Consider the following 23,984-nt stretch of genomic DNA (forward strand, 5'->3'; position numbering starts at 1 on the left):
AATTACCGTCAAGGGAGTGGACCTCCACTTTTCGAGAGCTAGCACTAGCTCTACACTCTCATTATGGCAAGATTTTTTGAGGCCCCTACTCCCACGAGAGAAGCTCGCCAAGGGCGTCACATGTTTCTATCGCATGTTACTTCCATTCTCTCGATGCGGCAGGCTCAAGACTTGGAAGCTGTTTTCATTGAGTCGGAATTGTATGCCAACTTGCTTGATTTGGGTCGATGGAGAGCTCCTTGTTGGGATGGTCTCTCTGTGGAATTCTTCTTGTCTTTCTGGGATTATTTGAAATTGCCTCTATTGTTCATGATGAATACAACTTGGGAACAACAAGAATTACCCCCCTCTTGGAAAGAAGGTTTGCTCAAGCTGATCCCTAAGCATGCACTATGTGAAGAATTTTCACATTGGCGGCCTAATACACTTATGCATGTGGTATATAAATTAATGGCAAAAATGCTTGCTAACCGACTCAAATGCTTTCTGCATGAAGGCTTGCATCAATCTCAATATGGCTTCATTCCGCGACGTCAAATTACTGATAACCTCGCGAATGTCATTATTGGTATGGAATATGCAAAATATACTCGACAGGATATATTAGTCATGCAGGTGGACATTGAAAAAGCATTTGATACAGTTCTTTCGGATTACATTGCGGATACCATGCGACATTTGGGCTTTGGGCCTAGGCTATCCCGTGTCGTGCTTTTCTTGTATGCATACAGTACTTCTACAGGCTTGCTAGATGGTTCTCTCACAGAATCTTGGCCTTTGGGACAGTCGCTAAGGCAGGGCTGCCCTTTGAGTGCTTTGCTTTATGCAATCGCTACTCATCCCTTGTTTATGTATTTGGATTCCTTGACCTCCACTGGCAGGCTACATGGCCTGACTTTACCTTCCAGTCGACAGTTTGTTGGTCAGGCTTACGCGGATGACTCTTTGGTCATGCCTCGTAATAACTATGATGATGTACAACAGATTATGCATACTCTTCACTTGTTTGGATTGGCAGCAGGTCTCAAAGTTAACTTTTGCAAATCGAAGCTATTGCCTCTGAAAGAGTGTGACTGGCATAAGATATTGTAGCTGGGCTACAGTGTCACTTTCACAGGACACAGTTAGTACAGTTGGTCCACGCTGGTTCACACTGGACGGACCCTCTGGACCCTCTGGCCTAGGAGTGACACGTGGCAGGGTACCGACGGTGGTCTAGTGGACCTCGTGGCCAGGTCACCACATGGCTGACATTTATGAGCCGTTCGTGGCTCTTTATGGTGGTACATAGGAGTGGTAGCGGTGGGTCATCGGATTATCTTCTTCGCCTTTGGTCCGGCGTCATCGAGGTAGCGAGTCTTACACAGAGCACTGCTTCACCATCCCTGCACATCTGAGCCTCGACACCCCTTTTGTACCTGTGAGTTCTGGGCTGGCGCTGAGTGTGCTGCCACGCCAGAGTCTGTACATGGTTCTTTGAGCTAGTCCAGTCCACATGTTCTGGTTCACTGATGTATCTCTGTTGTTATCCATTGTTTTTGTGTTTCATTCTGTTTGAGAGAGTTTTCATTTGTTTAAGTGCGATTGTCACGCACATTGCACTGAGGGGCACCCACACTGAAGAGAGCACGACACATTATCCGCGCTACAGGTGCTCTCATTTTGGCGATCATGCTGGGGACCTCAACTGAAGTCTCACTCTATTGAGTAGCTGGTTTCTTCGCTTCGCCTGTGCAGTCTAAGTCTCTCGCCTTGCTGGTCTGGTCCCCTCTCGACCTGGTCCAACTTGCCCTCGTCTCTGGTCTAGACCCCCTCGACCCTAGTCTAGCTGGTCTACTCACTTGTCTGGTCTAGACCCTGGTCTAGTCCTCCTCGTCCCCGGTCCAGCTGGTCTAGACACTCGTCTGGTCTAGTATGGTCTAGTGGAGTCTAGACTAGTCTTCAGCCTAGACCTTGGTCTAGTCCTCCTCGTCCCTGGTCCAGCTGGTCTAGAGACTCGTCTGGTCTAGTATGGTCTAGTACAGTCTAGACCAGTCTTCAGCCTGTCCAAGGTTTTCTTACCCAAAGCTTGGTTGGTTTGGAGGTCACTGTATGACACATACAAGGAGGTCAGTCGAGCGTCAAAGCCCACTACTGAGCCCTCTGAAGTACTATCACACAAGACGACCTTTGACACCTTGTAGAAATCCTTCAACCTCATCACCTATACCTCCATATATCACATCACCCATTCCTTCGTCAGGTTCCCCATCTTCGCGATCACCTTCTCCAGAAAAGCTCTCTCCTATTCTTCTACAACAAGTTATTGTGCAACAGACTCAGCAAGGAATCATGGAGCCACTAGCTAGTGTTTTGGCCAAGGTGAACATCAAGTTCCCTACATTCAAAGGGCTGTCTTCAGAAGATGCTGACGACCATGCAAGGAGATTTGTATCTCTCTGTAGGGGACGTGGGCTGAACAGAGAAGATGCTTACTTGGTACTATTTCCATCCACCCTGGATGGCCTAGCAGATAAATGGTACAGTCAATTTGCAGAGAACCATTTTGCAACTTGGGCAGCCTTAAGACAGCAGTTCTGTGCAGGTTTCAGGCCGGGTGACTACCAGGAGAAGGTGTTGGATGAGTTGGCCAACATGGTGCTCAAGCCTGAGGAGACTTTTGCAGAGCTTATGACTAAAACTAGGTCACTGGTGACCAAGCTTCCCCAACAACCCGGTGAATTCATGGTTAAAAAGTGGGTGGAGAAGGCGCTTCCCAAAACTTCTCAACAAAAACTCCGAGAGAGTCTCCGACCCGACGCCACTCTCGAGGAGTTCATCGCAGCTGCTACTAGGATAGAGGGGGCTAGGAAGCTGTTCAACAACTCTCCTCACATAGAAACTCCCTCTGTGTTCTCGGAAGGTAGTCCTGCTGATCCTTTAACTTCTTTACGCGGGGAATTGGAAGCCCTGAAGTTACAGCGAGCTCTTCAAGAGGAGAGGTCCTTCTCTCTTAGACAAGAGAAGCCTCCTAATCATGAGGCATTGGAACAGATTAAGCGCGAGCTAGAAGAGCTCAAGTGTCAGCAAGAGACTAAGGCTACGGTTTGGTGTAGCTCATGCCGCTCTCCAGGGCACCCTCCGCAGGAATGCCCCCTTCGGGTTTACTGCCACTTCTGTGAAAAATCTGGACATGAGGACAAGGATTGTTACTACCTAAAGGGATTGCACAAAATACAGCAAAGTCTTGGTCCTTCTCTCCAACAAGGGTTAGCACCATCATCCAACATGGTTTCCCACTACGGCCATCCCAACTACATGCCACCTTTGCTCAATACCCCCGCTGTCCAAGGTATGTCAAGTACTTTCCCGACTCAAAGTTTTTATAATGCTAATGCCACCTCAACCCCTCAGAGCTTCTACAATTCAACCTCCAACTCCATGCAGCAACCACCTCGTCCCCCGTTTCGTCCTTCCAATCGGCCCATACTCTGCTACAAATGCGGAGAGTATGGGCATTATCAAAGCAAATGCCCTCTGCCAGAAGGCTCTTCTCCGTGCCAACTTTGCCCTGAGGCTTAGGATCACTACACTAAGGATTGTCCAAAACAACGCGCCTCTACCTCTCCGAGCCCAAGTCAGAGCCAACCTGAATTCACCTTTCCCAAGATCAATTTGATAGCAGTTAGTACCAACCCCAAGCCACCCCTTTCTGCTCATATGATTGCCTCTCAAGACAAGTTGCAGCTGGTAGAGGAGCCAGCTGGTGTCCTCACACGAGCTCAGAGGGCAGCCCTCGGCCTCAATCTTCCAGCAGGTACAGCCCTTTCCTCCCCAATGCCTACACCTCCTCCAGCAGCTGACATGCCATCCCCTAGTGCTAAGAAAGGATCTTTTACTATGCTCTCCGATATTGATGGGGCTTTCTTAGAAGCAGTTGCTGACTTACAAAAGATCAAAGTACCAGAGGAACAACAACAGGTAGAAAAAGAGAAGCATACAACAGAGACAGTCTTGAACAACACTTTCCAACAAGTGTCCCTCTATGACATGCTTCGACTAGATGCGAGTTTCAGAAGTGACACCCTTGCAGTTATTCAGTCACTTTACCCTGGAGCAGGTCCTAGTGGCGGGCACCTCCCAGTGCGACAGTCAAAGTCCTATATGCTATCCAATCCTGCTGCTCCACTCACTGATTATAGAAGCCCTCACCTGACAGTGTCCGTTTTAGGTCGGCAATTCTCAGGAGTGATAGTGGATGGTGGATCTGGCATCAACTTGATGCCCGAGTTCACTATGCTAGCTCTAGGTCTACAACCTACTCGCCCTGCTCCCTTCACAGTTACATTGGCTGACCAGCGGACAGTCTACCAAGTGGGCATACTGAATAATGTGCCTCTGCAGGTACAAGACTTTACTTTTAACTTGGATTTTGTGGTGGTTCGTCTTCCCCAGGTTGAGGGCGGATTTCCCTTGCTTATTGGAAGACCATGGCTGCGACACACTAAAGCACTCCACGATTGGGGAAACGATGCAATGTGGATACATACTTCTGGCTCCCCTTCTGGCTCCCCGATGCAACCCATCCTCTTAGAAGGAGGCATGGATCCAGTGGTGCAGAAAGTTTCCGTGTCAATGGAAACCAACCGTGAACAAGAACAGCCTACTACACCTGAAGGGTCAAACGAAGATCTGCTAGAGTGGCTGGAGGCTACCAAATCTATGCCTTGTTATGGAGTCTCTATTCACTCTTTGCTTGAAAGTACACCCTCTTCCAATGTTTCCAAGGTAACTAAACCTTATGAGCCACATGAGCCAGCTCAAGAGTTGAAGGTCACAGAAGATACTCCTGATGCGCTCTCGGTGAAAGCCCTCTTGATAAAAGCCGTTGAATTTGGAAAGCCGAGAAAAAAGTATATAAGCAAAAAGAAATCTCCCCTACAGGAGTTCAACCCCCTTCAGACATCAGCCCGGTTGGTGTCTGCTTCTCCAACCAGAACGAAGCTAACCTCTGTGTCTAGCCAACTCCCTTCACAGAGCAGGTCCTGCTTGATGTGTTGGATAAATTCCCTACTCCTGCTCGTAGTCTTGCTGAGAATAGTTGGTTCTGTCCTCAACCTACACTTTCATAATGCTCTGACCTTCCTCGCCCTTACCAACACACCCTCGCCCATACCCACCCTCTCCCTCCCCCTCTCGCCCCTACCTACTCTCTCCCACTCGCCCCTACCCTCCCTCTCTCGCCCCTACCCTCCCCCTCTCGCCCCTACCCTCCCCCTCTCTACCTCTCGCCCATACCCTCTTCCTCTCGCCCCTACCCTCCCCCTCTCTCCCTCTCGCCCCTACCCCCTCCCCCTCACCCCTCTCGCCCCTACCCTCCCCCTAACCACCCCACTCGCCTATACCCTTCCCCTCTCGCCCCTACCCACCCCCACCTTCCCTCTCGCCCCTACCCTCCCCCTCTCGCCCCTACCCACCCCCTCATTCCCTCTCGCCCCTATCTAGCAACCTACCCCTCTCGCCCCTACCCAGTTCCCCTCGCCCATACCCCCTCACTTCCCCTCTCACCACTACCCACCCCTCACTCCCCCTAAACCCTATCTAGCCCTCTCAAGTTCAGCTTTCATTCTGTCATCATCATGGAGCTTAACCCTATTTGCGGTGTTACTCGGGTTTATGGTCATCCCTCTTTTCGAGAAGAGTGTTGTTGCAAAAAGAGTGGCAAGGGTCATCTGCAACTACAAGCATGGCCCAGACTTTACAATCATACATACTGGGTTCCTGCCTAGTTAGAGGCTTAAGGCGATTGCAAGCAGTGCAGTGTTTTTAACTCCACTTTTGAAGTCTATAAGGTCATGGGCCTAACACCTGCTTCAGAAAGATGTACGGATGCAGTACCTAGTGGTTTTCCTTCTAGTGGTTTTCCTTCACAGTTTTTTCAGTATTCCTCACCGAGACGGTGAGCGGTCTTGTGGCGGGCAACCTGTAGCTGGGCTACAGTGTCACTTTCACAGGACACAGTTAGTACAGTTGGTCCAGGCTGGTTCACACTGGACGGACCCTCTGGACCCTCTGGACCCTCTGGCCTAGGAGTGACACGTGGCAGGGTACCGACGGTGGTCTAGTGGACCTCGTGGCCAGGTCACCATCCTACAAGGATCTCAAGGGAGTGGATCCTGAAATACGTCAACATACTATTCTTATGAGGGATGATGCTAAACCAGTCAGACAACGACCATACACTTTTTTTTTCTGAGAAAAAGATCCTTCTATTAGCTAATGAAACTGCCCATAGGGCTACAACCACCTCTTCAAGAGAGGGCTACAACAACCATGATGGGGACACTCTCCCAATGAGAAAATAGCATATGCACAATTAGGCTAATTTTATGAAGCTTGAGGGTATGAAAAGAAGTGCACGACAATATGTTGTGTGCTGCCACGCCAGAGTCTGTACATGGTTCTTTGAGCTAGTCGAGTCCACATGTTCTGGTTCACTGTTGTATCTCTGTTGTTATCCATTGTTTCTGTCATGGTTACCCGGAACGCGGAACGGGAACGGCGACGGGATCCCTGCGGAACGGGGGAACGGCTAGGGGTCCGGAACGGGAACAGCGCGGAACGGGAGGTATAAAAAACACCCAAATAGTGCATTTTTAGCTCCTTGTGTTTAAATACAAGGACTATTAGAGTGCTTTGACTCTAATACTCACAAAAAACTCGTTTTGAAGACCATTCAACCTTGCTATGACTAGATGATGATGTGTGAGAGAGAGAGAGAGAGAGAGAGAGAGAGAGAGAGAGAGAGAGAGAGAGAGAGAGAGAGAGAGAGAGAGAGAGAGAGGGAGAGATTTGAGAGAGTGGGAGGGAGAGGAAGAGAGCTTGAAGGCGTGAAGCCTTGAGCCTTGAGAGAGTGAGTCTTGAGAGGGAGAGATCTTGAGAGTGTGAGAGGGAGAGAGCTTGAGCATTGAGGATTAGCTTGTGGAGAGAAAGGGGGAAGGGGGTGCATTTTATGAGTCCTTGAGGCCTTGCACACTTCAAAACAAAGCCCAAACATTTACTTCAATTTTTTCAATTTTTGCCAAATTTGTTTGTAGCCGTTGGCCGTTCTAGGTGCATTCCGGAACGTTCCGGGGGCGTTCCGGAACGTTACGGAACGGCCGTTCCGGTTTGCACTGGCCACCCGGAACGTCAAACGTTCCGGGATGTCTCGGAACGTTCGGGAAGGGAACTGCCCCCCGGAACGCCGGAACGGGGGCTAGGAGGCGTTCCCCGGTAACTCTGGTTTCTGTGTTTCATTCTGTTTGAGAGAGTTTTCATTTGTTTGAGTGAGATTGTCACGCACATTGCACTGAGGGGCACCCACACTGGAGAGAGCACGACACATTATCCGCGCTACAGATATTATGGCCTGGGGAGATTGTTCCTTCCCATGTTTTGGTTCGCCATTTGGGTTATCCGCTCGGTTGGAATGTATCGGCTATGAAGAAAATGGATTGGGTGCTCCAACGTCTACATTCCAAGTTGAGTTATTGGAAATTGTGCACGTGGCCACTTCATGTGCGTCTCAGGATTGTCCAATGCATCCTTGTGGCTTATGTGCAGTTTTACTTGCCTTTGTTATCCTGGCCTCGGTTGCGCTTGCAGTCTCTCATGTCCAATATTTTAGAACATTTTTGGCGGACCTCGTCTACCAAGAGGGGCCTTCGGCTTCTATCTATGGACAAGCTGTGTTCTACCAAGCGGCTTGGAGGGTTGAATATTTTGGACTTGCGACGTCATCTTTTGGCTCGGAAAGCTATGTTGTTGCCAGTTTTGGTGGAGCAGCAGCAACCTTGGGCTCTCATGGTCACACATTTATGTGCGCACATTGTCACCCCTTCTTTTGGTCATTGGAAACTGACTTATTGGGATGTTGTTTTTGGGAAGCTTGAAGGACACATTCATGGATGTCCCTTTACTTCTTCTCTAATTGTTGATTGGAAGGTTGTCACTTTGCATTTGGCTTGGGATGGTCGACAATCCTCTGGGGGTAACTCTCTTCGCTTGGAGAGTCTACATTGGAGCAGGGTTTTTGCTTCGACTTTGGTTCAACGGTCTCCTCGTCAAGCGTATTTTCTTTCACAAAAAAGGAATCTGTCAGGTGCATCAGGTGGTTGATGATTCCAGTTATGTTCTTCTTTTGCTGATGCCGTCTCCCGCTTTCGGTTGGGTCTTCACTATTCTCCTCTCCGGCGGGAGATTCAAAACATGCTTGTTGCTCATTCGCCCATTCTTCCTCTGGACGAAGACTCGCTTCTCTGATTGGAATCTGGCTACTACTAGATTGGACTGCATCTCAGCTGCCAGTGTCTATGCCATCCTTCAGTCTGATGTATGGATTGTGCATCGGGGTAATCAGTTGTGGTCGCTTTTCGAGTCATCCTTGTGGGGGCAACACACATTGTCTCGTATTTCGCAGAGTCATCTGCCTTTGAAGGAACTTGTTTTTTTGTGGCGGTGCTTGGTGGGAGCTCTACCTGTTGGCAGTGTGTTGCATGCTCCGCATATTGCGCCTTCCCGCTGCCCCAAATGCCTGGAAGCTAATGAGACCGTGCCACACTTACTATGGTGTTGTCGTCACTCAAGAGCCTTCATTCGGCAAGTGTCAACTGCTCTTCGGCTACGTTTTCCTTCGGACTCTTTTCACATACGATTTTGGCTTTTTGGGGTGCTTAGGTCACAGCAACCTCAATTTGCGTTGTTCTTCACCTGGGTCAGATTTTGGACTATATGGGCCACCTGGCATCATAGGAACTCCTTAATGTTCCACGGCACTCTTGTTGACCCCTTTCCCTATTTCGAATTATCTCTTGGTCAAGCACTGTATTTTGCCTATGACGCTGGAGACATCACTCTTGATACCTACAAGATTTATTTTGACTGTTTCTAGCCTTCGGAGCCTCATAGTGCTCCGTGTTTTGTATCCCTTTCTTTTCGTGGGTTTTCCTCATTTTGAGGTTTCCCACTCGTAAATTAATCAAAGCAGATTTTTTATAAAAAAAAAAGTGTGTGTATGTGTGTGCGCGCCCGCGCGTGCATGCGTGCGTGTGTAGCAGATTTGTTAAAAACTGTAGAGCGAGTGGCTTTGAGTATTAAAAGAAAGTAGAAGAAGAACTGGAAGTTTGTACACGATGAAAAAGCTTTAGAAAAATCAGCCCCCTGAAGTCTCATGACGGATAACCCCTGCATCTACAAAAGACCCAAAGAGATGAACTCTTCATCGGCTGATGCAATGGCCCTCATCAAGAAACTGTTACACGAAGATTCAAGAGATGCCTGAAAGGCTTGGGAGGTTCAGCAACCTGGAAAAGAAGTCATCATTCATGTCCAGCAGTTGATGGATCATGTCGTCCAATATGCGCTAAATGCAGTTATACTTTTCTTTCCTTGCCAAATGCCTACGGCACAGGATGTGGGACAATGGGAGGATTTCATGCTTAAACGCCAAGCGGTTCGAGGAGTTTATTTTGGAGCCCAACGATTTTACGAGGTTTTGTTGGCAAATAGTGAGGCCAAGGAGACCCTGCTTGAAATGTCGCCACTGTGTTTCAACACACAAACGACACATGTATTCTCATGGGCTCTTACTAAGTATTATCAGAGTCTCATTCGACATAAATGCCCACTATGGGTGAAGTCGACATAAACGCCCACTATGGGTGAAGGTGGTAAACTTTCCTCGTACTTGGCGTCACTTTCTTCCGCTGTTGGCTGCCAGTTGCGCAAAGTAGTTTGTCCTCCTAGGTTGGATGCGAATACTAATAGATTCTACATCTTGTGGGATACAAATGTCCCTATGACAACAGGTACAATGATAAACTCACGTGACCCTTTGGTAGGAAAAAGCCCCTTTAAGCTGAAATGGGGCAAATTAGCCAACTCTTGTTTTCGTTATGGTAAATTTGGCCGCATCTGCAGCTTGCTCCTTCGGCATTACCACCTACACAACCTTCTCCAGCCCCAAAGTCCCCTTCGGTATTTAGGCACAATGGTGCTTCGAGTTCAACAACGCTCTCCTTTGTAGACAAGGGGAAAGGGGAACGCGTATCAATGTCTACGGCACCTCCTTCCACTGTTTCAAAAGAAAACGAGAGAGGAAAGGGCAAAGACAAGGACACAATGAGGGATACTTGGATCGTTCCCAAGAAGACGGTCAAGGTTCAAACTCCAGCCTCTTCCCGTAATTATGTGCCCCCCTTGAAGACTGCATCTCAAACGAAGCTGTTTTATAATGATAATAAGTCTCTGGCGGAGGCATGGAATAAAGTGGTCCGTTCGTGTAAGGAAGCCGATACAGGAGAATCCGCTTTCTTGCCGGGTGCTCTTCAGACTTTCTCTTTTGCCCCTTGTTGTCATGCACCTATGGTTGCTTCTACAGTGGATGTGGATGTGCCGATGGGCACTACCACTTACTTCTCTTGTTCCTCTGTACATACCTCATAGGATGCATAGTTCATTCAGATGATTTCATATCACGTGCGTGGGTTATGCAATCCTGACAATGGAGGCTAACCTAGCACTATATACATACATGTAAGGCAGATGTGGTAGTTCTTCAAGAGCATAATCAGCATCATTTCTCCGGTCAGACATCTTATTTTGCGGGATATTGGATTGCCTATGCAGGCAATGCCAATTACTCGAGAGTGCTTATGCTTGTTCGGCATGAATACAGCCAATTGTTGCTTACAATGACCCAAATGGAAGATGGATGGTGGTTCAATGTACTCTTAATGGGGAAGTCTTCGAATTTGGAGGGGTTTATGCTTTTGCAGCTTCTAATGATCGTGCAGGATTATGGAGTGATATCTCCTTGTACTGTTGGCTTTATGATGCATTTCTTTGTGGAGATTTCAATAATGCACCAACCACTGCAAACAATACTACTGGCAAGTCACACATGTTCCGTATGGAATGTCAGGCGTCGGATCATATGATGCGTTTTGTAATGCATTGGATTTGTGGCCACTTTTACATGATGGAGATGCAGGATTTACTTTTCAACATAATGTTCAATCCTCTTACCGAGTTCGCCTTGACCGCTGGTATCTTTTTCACAGGCAACAGTATGATGCCTTTGTTTGTGGTATGCGGATTGACTACACGTTATGCCTTTCGGATCATGCTCCCATATGTTTCACTTTACACTTGGTCCGTCTACAAATGTTGATTCTCTGCCCAGGAAACAGTTTTACATCTCAACAATGCATATTTGAAGCATGAAGTTTTCTTTACATGATTATGGATATAATCCCACCTTTGATCTCCCATACGTGCATAGATATGCATGCTATGTAGTTCCTCTTTGTTATGTGTGTCCAAGATGTTGTTAGTGATTATGGCAAGCATTATATGTCTCAACTGCAGGGCAACGTTCATCAGGCTAGGGATACCTGTCAACGATTGATGCATATGGTTAATTCCTCCACGCTTTTGGAGGATGAACTAAATGCATTGATTTCAGTTCATACTACTATATGGCATAATGATGAGCGGAAATTGGCTAAATGGCAGACGTGTGCAAGGCAACATGCTTTTGCTCATAAAGGCATCCCTCCAAACAGTTTTTCAAGCATTTGCATCATTCTCGTCAATCTCAAGACATGAAAAGAATCGAGCTGGCAGAGGCTTTAGCTGCTCACTATGTGTGTGTGTGTGTGTGTGTGTGTGTGTGTGTGTGTGTGTGTGTGTGTGTGTGTGTGTGTGTGTGTGTGTGTTTTTGTGGGTGTGTCCACCCATGCGCACTCTTAAGTCTTCACGTCTATTTATATGGGCGAGACGTAGGCGCGTCGAGTTCATGCAATTTTAATGTGTGAGTCTCACTGTCACATGAAATAGAAAATGGGGAACAACGATTGGGGGGACAAGAAACAAGGGTATGGTCAAGATTGAGGGACCAGCAAACCTAGGGTCAATAAGGAGTCTAATAAAGAGGGGAAAGCAATTATGAACATGGTTGGTATGATTGCAGTCTGCAGGAATGTTAGAGAAACCAAGAGCGATGGAACAAAAAGTTGGCCTGGATTTTTTCTTTGACATTTTAATCCATATAGACATCACCAATCATAATTTTTTCATTAGGCAAACACATACGGGTATGGACATTGCAATGAAAGAATGGGTCAGCACCTTAAACAACATGCTACAAACAAAAACTAAACTGAAAATTATTCCAACTAGAAACTTATTTGGATAAATTGAGCAGTGAATGCAAAAGGTGTCTTAATGAACCGGTAATCATGTTGTTGAGATTATACAAAACTGAACTCCAGAAATATTGCCCTGATTTTACCTTTAACATGTCAACAAGCCAATAGGGAAGCTCTATCAATCTGTCAATACTCAGCAATGTCTCTGCCACTACAACAAGTAGATGGGGATGCAGCTTTGTATACTTCTCCTGTGAAAGGTAAAATAAGACAGCTGGTCAGATAATCTTGTAATATTTTAAATTGAGACAATTGTTTAGACAATCTCATGTTAAAATATAATGCTGCTCTTCATGCACACAACTGCAAGCAAACAGAGGGTAGGGGAGATAACTAGAAATGTCACAGTAAATGCATGTAACAAAGCTTTCAGTTTGCCAATTCAACTGTGCACGCTCACAAAGACAGGTGTATTCTCATTCACATTGTTGCACCAAGGGATGACCTCTTACAATGCAACAGTAGACTACGTGTATAACCAAAATGTGGGGCAATAAACTGAATTTTACCGTAAGATGCAAGTGGCTACCATAGTAGCGAGGAGTTAAGATACTCGAAGCTTCAAAACAGGTTTGAGAGGCTTCGAGAGGCTTCAAAGTTCAAACTATGCCCAAAATTCCATCCGACTCCCGTGAGATTTTTAAAATCGTTGATACGAAATTCGACTGAATGAGTATGCAAATTGCATAAAGTCTCAAAATAAGACTTTAATTAGAGTGCTCCTGGCTTATTCAAACTTGAAACTCCAGATAGAACTAATGCCAAAAACGCAAGAATTTTGGCCCTCAAAGCAACTTCATGTGATATTGACTAGAGTGACATTCTCACTATTCCAACTACAGAGTTTGAGAGAGTGACATTGTAGTAACCAGTTTCATCGCATGGTTCAATGGCCCAATCTGGTAGAGGGCATTTTAGGGAAGCATAAGCGTAAGAGTTATAGACAAAAGTAATTATTTGTCTGGCAAATGATCCAAAAAGAATGTTTAGAGGAAAACAAGTCAAAAAAAAATTATGGTCAAAAGATTTCAATAAAAAAAACTTGTATGTAGCGTTTCACATTTCCGAGGTTTTTAATGTGTTGCTTGGTTACTATGCTTACAGCCAGTTTGATTTTTGAGGTGGCTAACAGGTCATTATTGTCACAGTCTACCTCTTCTATCGTGGACATGCCAGTAAAACTTGCTCCTGCAATGCCAGGCTCACCGCCAACTTGTAAAATAATCAGAAATGTAATCGTGGGGTAGGAAAAGGTCACCACTTAACCTTCCCCTGTAATACTGCGACTGCATGAGGACTGGGGAGCCATGCGGGAGCAGTATTGCAGGGTCCAAGCTGTCAACGTACGGGGGGAAGGGGGGTCAGAACCATGATCCATCATATGGATGACTGAATTGGGGGCCGCTGGGCAGTTGTTGAAAGCAAAACAAACAGATAGTTATGTGACCCCAAGCCCTGGTTGAAATCCTATGGAGATTCCTCAATCAAAGCAAAAAGAAAAACATGTATGACCGGCCATTCAACTTGAGGACTACTTACAAGGTAGACTTGTAGCCAGTTGTTGGTTGTGGTGGTTGTTACATCTTTAGTAGCTACAGCCACAATGCTCTTTTCTCTTTCAGGTGAGGTGTCTTCATCAGACATTGATGGAAGAAGAACCGTTCTCTCAGATCCTAACAGCAACTTATTGCTGAAAAAAACACGAGAATTTGACTATCATATGTGAGAAAAACTTTCATGTTCAAAGAGCTGCTTAGAACAGATTTTTTCTCCTTCATAAAGGCAAGAACCTACAACAAATAACAAGCATTTAATCAAGTTGACCAGAAAGATAATATAACACACGTGTTGAAACTCTACTTGACGCCTAGGATTTACATGATTCTCTCTTGCCTCAACCTGCAGTCATTGCAGAGTGTTGGCTAAACATCAAACTCCACATGAGATCCATGATGATTTGCAGAAAATCAAGAAAGGATCCTATATTGTCTTCAAGAATCATTAAAGTTCCCAAGTGCCAATGTATGAATATAAAATCAACATGAGATCCATGTTGGTTTGCAGAAAATCAAGAAAGGATCTTATATTGTCTTCAAGAATCATTAAATTTTCCAAGTGCCAACGTATAAATATAAAACATTACAGCCATCACATTTTTCTAGTCGAGAACCACAAACTTGGAAATTTTACTGCTTGCAAAACCCAGATCACTTTCTGGAGTGTTGGCTGCTGTGATGAATACACACCCAAGGTACATAATACTCTTTAAAAACAGGTAATCAAATTGCATATCCCAACCAATCAGCTGATCCTGAGTTCACTTCCTTGAAATCTAGCTCTTTACCATTGCATTTTAAAATGATGTATACAGGCTTTAACAATGCATACATCATGTCTACTACTAAACACAACACTTAAGGGTCTTTTTAACATTGAAGAAAAGAATCATTTAATGAGATAACCGGAAGCATTGACTGTTTAAACACACCTGGACAAAGGTTTTTCCATAATGTTATCTTGTTGACGTACACACCATCTTTCTGCCATTATTTTGAAAATCCGCTCCAGCTCACTGCAGTTGCATGGAGATCAAGATTGCATTTGTGAATCATACAAGAGACATCAAAGACACTAAGCGATATATGCATGGTCAATGGATAGTTTTCTACAAGGAATACTCCTGTTGGTAAAGCAGTAAAAAGACGATAATATTTACAAGAGTCTCAGAAATGCAGCTTAGGTTCATTTCCCTTATGATAAAAAATAACAGCAAAATTTGCTAGGTCTAAAAGGAATGGTTACCTCTAGATAAGAACACCCTCATTCTATTGGTCCTCTAGCTTTATCCTATCCTATTGCACTTGTATAAATAGCCTCACCTCCACTCTACTTAAGAGATTCGTATTCCTGCATCTACGCATCTTTTACTAGCCTAATGCTATCTCGTATTGTGCTTTCCATCCACATTTAGTCCCTTGTATTCTCTAGAGTCTAACATGGTATCAGGGCAGATGATCCTATCCTATTTTCACTATAAGTTTATTAGCCGATAGCCATAGCCCATTTTGATAATAGCTCAGTTTCTCTTATCTAGTATTAGATTAGATTTTTAGAGATTTGGTCCAGAGTTACCCAGAACGCGGAACGGGAACGGCGACGGGCCTCCCTGCGGAACGGGGGAACGGGAATGGGCCCGGAACGGGAACGGCGCGGAACGGCAGGCTAAAAAAACACCCAAATATTATTTTTTTTAGCGTTATGTGTTTGAATACAAGTAGTATTAGAGTCCTTTGACTCTAATACCCACAAAAAACACGATTTGAAGACCATTTAACCTTATTATGACTTGATTGGGATGTGAGGCGCCCAGAGTACATAGCCAGATGAACAAAAATGAGCAAACACAATGCCCATAGTACATACACAATGCTCTCAAATAATTGCAAGAGTAGTAGTCAGAGATAACACTTTGGAATTAATTATGGCTAACATAGTAACAAGCCTCAAGGGCCGCCAGCGGCCAAGGTGCTACAAAAAAACCAAAGGGGGGCAAAGTTCAAACCAGACTTCAGTGACCACAATACCAAAAGACTGAAGGTGACAAATACCATAAAGACGCTAGTAGCTACAAATGGCAAAGAGGGCAAGGCTCAAGCAGCCATACAAAAAGGTGGATAAATGGCAAAGACTCAAGACTCAAGAGCCACTAGCCTGAGAGGCCTCCCAATCCGTAGTAGCCGGCTGTAAATCATGCACATCCTCCCATTCCTCATCATCGAGGTCTAGGTCCGGCTCGATCTCAGCCACAGATGAAGTACCTGGTGTTGGTGGATGTGCATCTCCACCCGCCTGAGAAGCCTCTTGCTCCATCTCCCACTGTGTAAGAGGATCTGTTTGTTTGTCTGTACTCTTGCAAAGCATTTTCAAATTTGCGCTGACGAAGACAAGTTCATTAGCCTTCTCCACTCCAAGCCGATTTCTCTTCTTGGAAGCAATGTGGCTAAAGGTACTCCACAATTGCTCCAAGCATGAGGTACTAACTGACTGGCTGAGAGTACGGATCGCCAATCTCTGAAGCTCAAGGCCATCATAGCCATAGTCCTCCCACCAAAGCATTGAACCTATTTTCCTGCGATCAATCTGAGCATCTGGACTGCCAAATGACCCCCGCATCTCTCTGTACTGTCTCAGTTGATCTCTGGCAATGCGTCGCCCATCTCTGTCTAGAACCATCTTGTTTAAGATCTCTTTAAATTGGTTCATGACTTCCCTATCTGTCTCTTGCCCTGCACCTTGGAACTCTGGATCCACCATGTACGCTGCCACGTGTAAAGGAGAGGCATATGAATTCCACCTCGAGCTGCAAAGCGCATGGATCTCCTCATATCGCTCTGCGTTCGGCTCAAGCTGTGCAAGCTGCTCAATCATGCGGTCCATTGCCTCGTAAATCTTACCAATGCAAGGATCCATGCCATCCAGAACTCGGAGCAAATGAACCACCGGTTTTACCTGTTCATCTAGACTCTTGAGCTCCTTCCAGAACTCAAGATCCTCTGCCTTATCCTTGCACAAAATCCCTGCAACTGTCTTTGCATAGGGGGAGGTGGTGAACTCATCACTGATGAAGACCTGTCGGACAGCATTTTGACATTCAGACAGCCTGCGTACAAGAAGAAAGTTGAATGCGAAGCGGGTATCTGAATACTTTAGAAGCACTTTGCCGCCCGACCTCTTGAGGTACTCACTCCGAACCAAGTTGTGATTGTTGATGAAAGTAACCATCTTCACTGCATCAGCAATGACTGGAGCAATCCAGTCTAGCTTGCCGATGTCTTTTAGAAGGTTGTTCAAGCAGTGTGCCATGCAAAAGCACACTGTCACATGCGGATAGTGGCCCTCTATGATAGCTGCTGCTGCCCTGTTTGATGCCTCCCCATTTGTGACAAAGGCCACCACGTGTTTCTCACCGATGGTTTCTATGGCCGCTGTCCACTCTGCAGAGAGGACATCGGCGGACTTGCCACTCTCAGTGGCATCATGAGAGTGCACAAAATACATCTCTCCACTGGAGTATGCGACGAGACCATGGATAGATCTCTTCCTTGTATCGCTCCACCCGTCAGCAATGAGAGAAACGCCATGTTTTGCCCAAAGACGTTGAATGTTGAGGGTTGCTTGCTCCACGATAGCCTTCTCTCGATCGAGCAAGGTGGTTCGGAGAGCCTCTGAAGATGGCGGCACATAGCCGGTGCCATACTCTCCTATCTGTTGCACCATGACTTTCCAATACTCCGACCTATTTGGATCAAACATAGAAGAGGTTAGTATCAAAAAAGTGGAAACGACGATAACGGAAGAAATGAGAGAGAAGATTGATGAATCATAAAACAATGAACATACCTCGCTGCGACAAATGGGATATGGTCGTGATAGAAGAATCGGGCCACGGCCGCATCCACCTCTTCCTTCTTCTTTGGGTCCCAAGAGGTGGCAAGGGTCTTTTGGCGACGAATTGGACCTTTTGAAGATGCACCAACACCTACACCGGGTAGAGAGGAAGAAGGGAAAATGAGGGTCTTTGGATCAATACCTTTGCGTGCCGGCTTGGCTTTATGGTTGAATTGCCGATCCTTTTCCTCGAGCTCCTTCCTCTTCTCGATGGTTACGTTGGCACAAAATTTCACCTCATGTCCCGGCACTCGACGAAAGTGTGCCCTCACTTTGTCATGCCCCCCTTTCCACGTGTAAGAGCATAGCTTACATCCCCATGCACGAGAACCTCCCGCCGCCGACAAGGTGCCCTCCGAGGTCACTTCATCCCACCACAACCATTCCTTCGCCTTTTGAGTGTTGCCCGCATGAACGGAGGGGGTTGAACGAGAAGAAGAGGCCATGGATGATGGATTATCCGTGAAAGAGAGAGCTTGATCTTGAACTTTGAGAGAGAGAGAGAGGACTTGAGAGAGAGAGGCTTGCCGCTTGATTCCGTGAGAGCTTAAAAGAGAGCTTGAGCCTTGAAAGTTGAGGGTTAGAACTTAGAAGTTAGCCCAAGAGAGAGAGAGGTTGAGAGCTTGAGCCTTGAGGCATGCCGCGGCGCCACACTATGGCTTGAGAGTTGAGAGCAAGCTAGGGAGAATGAGCTTGGCTTGAGAGTTGAGAGCAAGGCTCAAGCAAGGGAGAATGGGCCTTGAGGCTTGATGAGTGTGTGAAGAATGGGGGAGGAGGGGGGCATTATATACTTTTTCACTGTTGAAAATGGCAGTTGGCTGCCCAACTGTCATTTTTTTTAATTTCAAAAACTGCCGTTGGGGCCGTTCCGGTGGTCCCGTTCCAGTGACAGCTTTCAGCCGGAACGCCGTTCCATTCCAACGCGTTCCAGAAACTTCCAGCCAGTCGGAACGCCGTTCCGGCGTTCCAAGGCCTTAAAATGCCGTTCCCCGGTAACTCTGATTTGGTCCCTTTAAGAACCTTAACCTCTTTTGACTCTTGTTAAAAGAGGCTTTACTGCCCAAAATGCATTAGTCTATAAAAATAGCCATTGTTCTACATTTCAATTTTCTGGATCTACGGACACACCCCACCACCTACACTGGCCATCTCTCTCTATCAGTGGTGGGACATGTACGCACTCCAGAGGGGATATCTGATTTAGTTCCTCCACTATTGGAGTGAAACAAGGTTGTCCATTGACTTCTACTCAATTTGGTATCTATATAGATGAGGTTTCTCATTGCATCAATAGAGAAAGGGTGACAGAGGTGCCTAGCTAGTATGGGCACGGATTCCATCGTTGTTACATGCTGACGATATTGTGTTGATCTCTGACTCACCGAAGGCGCAAGGGTATGGAGCAACATTTGGCCGCATTACATAGCTTTAAACACGATAGTGGATTGTCTATAAACCTTGAGAAAACCAAGGTTATGGTGTTTAACACCACACCGCAGTGAATTAGGAGATCAGCACCTACTGTCACAAACTAATGACGTGGCATGACCATCCTGGCTAGGACCAGCTGATGACGTGGCAAAACTATGTGGACGACCGGAAATTGTGCTGGCATATTGACATGGCAGCAGTACGGATCTCCGCGTTTTGGGTTGACATGCCACGTGGCAGGCTGTGCGGATTTTCGTGATTTCCACTGGCTGCTTTTGGCCCAATGCTTTTGAGTTGTAGCCAGTGCTTTTGAGTTGTACCCTTTCATATACTGCATTTGACTTTGAATGGCCAAGGGCCTTTAAATAAGAACCCAAGGCCCCTCTTTCACTCAATGTGTGCTGACGAGCATCTGAGCAGGCGGGGCCCGCAGGACTTGTAACTTTGCTCGAGCATTAATATAAAAATAAATACTGAAAGGGCCGCCCGAATTTGAAGCCAATACCTCAGGGCACGGAACTACGTCGGGCCGTGTCGACTCTCTATTTAACTGTGATTAAGTTTGTAAAGTATTTTACGTGATTCTCTGCTCTGTTGTGCCAGATAAACGACTTGGGGCGTCCAAGCCTATTACAGTGGTATTAGAGCTTCAAGCGTGTGCTTTTCTCCAAGCATACCGATTCCTACCAAAGAGCAAATAGAGCACTTTGGGCGCTCCCAAAGTTTACTGGAAATTCTATCAAAGAATCTGTGTGTCTCAACCACGGACTTATAAGCCACTCCCACCCTTACTTCATCGCGCATCTAACGCGCTCCCGTCTTCATCACTCGGTCTTAAAGGGCATAAACCATAAAGAATCTCAGATTACACGAGCTCTCGTGGAGAATCTGACAGAGATAAAACCTCTCAATGGGAAGGTAAAGAAAAGTTGAAACGCGGTGCCGGAACTGAAGAAAAGAATTAAAGATTTGGGCAAATTTTTTGGCAGACAAGTTTGCAAAAGCGAAGTACAAGCGTCAATTGCAGGTTGATACATATGTCAAAAGATAACTCAAGTACTCCAAAGACCCGAGATTTGCGAAACACCCCAAGAATTACCCGATTGATGAGATTCACTCCAGATGGCGTCAGGCCATTGATTCTCCTCTCAGGACGGGAGGAAAGTTGAAAGGACAGGGGAGTGCAGAAAAGCAGAAGCTTTACTCGCAGGAAGAGCTGGACAAAGCTGTTGACCAAAAGATGAACCAGATAATGGAAAGGACATTGAAATGGATACTGATGTGCTGAGAGTATCGTCCTTTATGACTTTATGAATAGAACTTTGAAATAAAAATTCCCGAAGAGGACTTTGATTTATAAAATTAATGTTTTTTGGAAGATCTAGTTGTTTGTGAACAAATAACAGATGAAATCGGGAATGACATCATGATGAATTTGCATTTGAATGCAATCCGGAGCAATGGTACCTCCAGAATGATGATGATAAGAATCATGAATTTTGAATGATAATGATGAATGATTTAATGATACTGTGGTGAGCCCATCAAGAGTTCCCGAGGGAAGAGATGGCTACACAGCGATAAGATGACTAGACTAAATCATTGAACCACTTCGTTCAGTAAGAACTCGGTGTGTGATTGAAAAACTCGAATTCCCAGAAATGAATCTGATTTTGATTACTCACACATGTGATTGTGTTTGAGTGTAGGATTGAAAGATAGAATGATTGACAAAATGACTGCAGCATTTCGGTCTTGAGAAATCTATGGACATAATCGCAATAAGAATTAGTTAATACGACATCAGTGAGGTCTGGTGTGGATCTAGATGCGATTGCTAAATACATTGCCAGGAATCATGGTCCTAGATCTGGATGATATCTACGTGATATGATTTGAATGTGATGTGATGTGATGTGACTGTCGTCTTTGTACAAGTGTTGGATTTGTGTCATCTAGTGCGTCAATACTTAGAGTCAGTGTCTGCTAAACTAGTTTATGGCTTATGTCTAATTTTGAAGGCGTAATCGAGGGAGATTACAAGTCTTTCAAGAGGGGGGTATGTCACAAACTGATGACGTGGCATGACCACCCGGGCTAGGACCAGTTGATGGCGTGGCAAAACTATACGGACGGCCGAAATTGCGTTGGCATGCTGACGTGGCAGTAGTACGGACCTCCGCATTTTACGCTCACAAACCACATGGCAGGTTTTACAGATTTCGGTGATTTTTGATGGCTGCTTTTGGCCCAGTGCTTTTGAGTTGTTGCCTTTCATGTATTGCTTTTGAGTTTAAATGGCCAACGGCCTCTAGATAGGAACCCAAGCCCACTCTTTCACTCGGTGTGTGCTGGCGACTGAGCATCCGAGCAGAGAGGGCCCGCGGGCGTTGCAACTTTTCCCAAGCAATAATATAAAAACAAATACCGAAAGGGGCGCCAAATTCTAGGGTCAATACCTATGGGCACGAAAATATGCCGGGCCGTGTCGACTTATTTAACTGTGATTAGGTTTGTGAGTATTTTAAGTGATTCTCTGCTCTGTCGTGCCAGATTAACGACTTGGGTATCCAAGCCTGTTACACCTACCTTCACTTATGGTACGGAAATTCTAGAGTACACATATGCAAACTGATCTTAGGGTAGTCTTCACTAGGCCAAGGTTTTCTTTGAAGAAAGCAGCAATGACTGGACTGACCACAACGTGTGTGGCCTTGGGAGGATTGGAGAGGATGTCCTCTTCGCTCTTTGATACCTTGGTAGCTTCAGCTATGCTCTATGGGTGGAGAGCTATGGAGAGGCCCTTGGTATCTATGATCTCTCAACTGATTAGAGCCAAGGCCTCCGTGCAAAACAAGATCGTTATAGCGGACTCTACAGCCCCCCTTAAGGAGATAGAGGCGCTTACTGGATCAATCTCCTTTATGCAAAAGTTATGGGATACTACGATAGACAGATATGCCAAATTGGCCCTTAAGTGACAAGTCCTCTAGACAGTTACCTTTACAAAGGGGACACATCATCCTCGTATGCACACGTCCTCATAGTTCAAGATACATGGCTTCAGCATGGACAGCTTGCCTCCATTCCAATACTCCCTTGATGCGACATTGATGTCTCTTACACAGGTGGAGATTACTAGACCCATTAGCCAGGACCTGACCCAGTTGGAAGCAAGGAGGACATGAATAGAACCAACAGAAGAGTTGGGCACGAAGATGGCTTTCTATAGAGAGCATCTTCTCCAACTCATAGGGAATGGGTTTGTTATTCGACCCAGCTATATGGATACACATCTATCTAAAGGGTTACGGTGTGCCATTGGTAAGATACAGACATCTTCACACCAACTTCAGATTGAGATTGGTAGACTCAAAGGGATACTAGCAGCTAGCACGATATGCCACCTATGCCATACAAAGCCACAGACGGAGATGCATTAAATATGAGAGTGCACAATGTATTACAAAATACGCGGTCGCCTCCATTCTCTATTCAGAGAGGGCTTGGAACCCTTCTCCATAATCATGAGCCATTGGGACCAAAGATGTCTTGAACTGTATCTACTTGAGTTACAAAGAGCAAAAGATAGGATAGTTTATTGAGGAGATCTAGAGAGAGACGATCCTAGAGACAGATTACCCACTTCTTTACATCATAGACAATGGACCGAGAGAGGAGCAGCCACCACTGCAAAACTGAGTTGATCCTCACACCCGCAGTACTCTAATCGAACAAGCCTTGGAGCTAGGAAGATCGTGACGCCCACAAGTGAGGAGAGGAGCTCCAAAGCATCGAAGAAGACAACGGACGATTCGAGCCATAGTATCTCGACATCCACATTACAGATGATGATGGATTCATCACCCATTATATCACCCTCTTGTATTGGGCGCCCATTGTATCAGTGGTCACATATACCCCACACAATTCCACCTACTAGCACTTCTAGACTCATTTTAGTATCTCGTCTCTTGTACCTACACATGGTACCACATTCACCACTTTGTAACAGATTGGTCTCATAGGTCATTTTGGCCTTTAGAAGACGTTAATGTAACATTTCATCTCTCTCTCTCTCTCTCTCTCTCTCTCTCTCTCTCTCTCTCTCTCTCTCTCTCTCTCTCTCTCTAGAGGGATGCCTTGTCTTGTGACTGAGGAGATGCGCCAAAGGCTGGAGATACCTCTTCAGATGCCTTGTCTTGTGACTGAGGAGATGCGCCAAAGGCTGGAGATACCTCTTCAGCTTGAGGAGCTGCATACAGCTCTTAGGGCCCTTCCTCGTGGTAGCTGTCCAGGTGAGGATGGACTGACTCCCAGCTTCTTCTTGGAGTACTGGGACTTGCTTGGCCCAGATCTTTGTAGTGCCTTTCAGTACATTCTGCACACAGGAGTGATGCCGGATAGCATGAGTGAGGGCCTGATTTACCTCATTCCAAAGGACGGTGGCTCCTTGGATGAGATTCGACAGTGGCGCCCCATCACCATCCTCAACTCAGCCTACAAAATTCTTGCCAAGGCTCTGAGTTTGAGGATTCAGCCACTTTTGGAGAGCCTTATACATGGGACTCAGACAGGTTTTGTCAAGGAACGCAGTATCCTTGACAACATCTTCACTTTCTGGGAGGCTTCTTCCCTGGCACGTCTCCGTGGGGAGGACCTTGTGATTCTTCTCCTCGATTTTGAGAAGGCATACGACAGAGTTGACTGGGACTTTCTGGAGGGCACGCTTCGAAGGTTGGGCTTTTCAGAGGCTTGGATCAGAGGGGTGTCAGCTTTGTACAGACAGGCTCACAGTCAGGTGCTTTTGGCAGGAGGTAGAGGTGAGCGCTTCATGCTCACACGATCGATCAGACAGGGTTGTCCTCTTGCCCC

At 46.1% G+C, this 23,984-nt stretch overlaps 1 protein-coding gene across 7 annotated transcripts in view; it reads right to left on the bottom strand.

Moving 5' to 3' along the window:
* Positions 1 to 23,984, bottom strand: part of SAR1 (SUPPRESSOR OF AUXIN RESISTANCE1) — a 208,668-nt gene that overhangs the window by 72,717 nt on the left and 111,967 nt on the right. For all 7 annotated transcript variants that reach the window (XM_086489273.1, XM_086489276.1, XM_086489274.1 and 4 more), the window contains 3 exons: positions 14,719 to 14,802; positions 13,770 to 13,920; positions 12,314 to 12,421 (listed from right to left, as the gene is read on the bottom strand). In XM_086489273.1, the coding sequence (XP_086345399.1) occupies positions 12,314 to 12,421; positions 13,770 to 13,920; positions 14,719 to 14,802 (343 nt within the window). The remainder of the gene's footprint in view (positions 1 to 12,313; positions 12,422 to 13,769; positions 13,921 to 14,718; positions 14,803 to 23,984) is intronic.

Source organism: Adiantum capillus-veneris, chromosome 18, assembly GCF_014529385.1.
Source record: "Adiantum capillus-veneris isolate H3 chromosome 18, ASM1452938v2, whole genome shotgun sequence".
Taxonomy (NCBI): Eukaryota; Viridiplantae; Streptophyta; class Polypodiopsida; order Polypodiales; family Pteridaceae; genus Adiantum; species Adiantum capillus-veneris.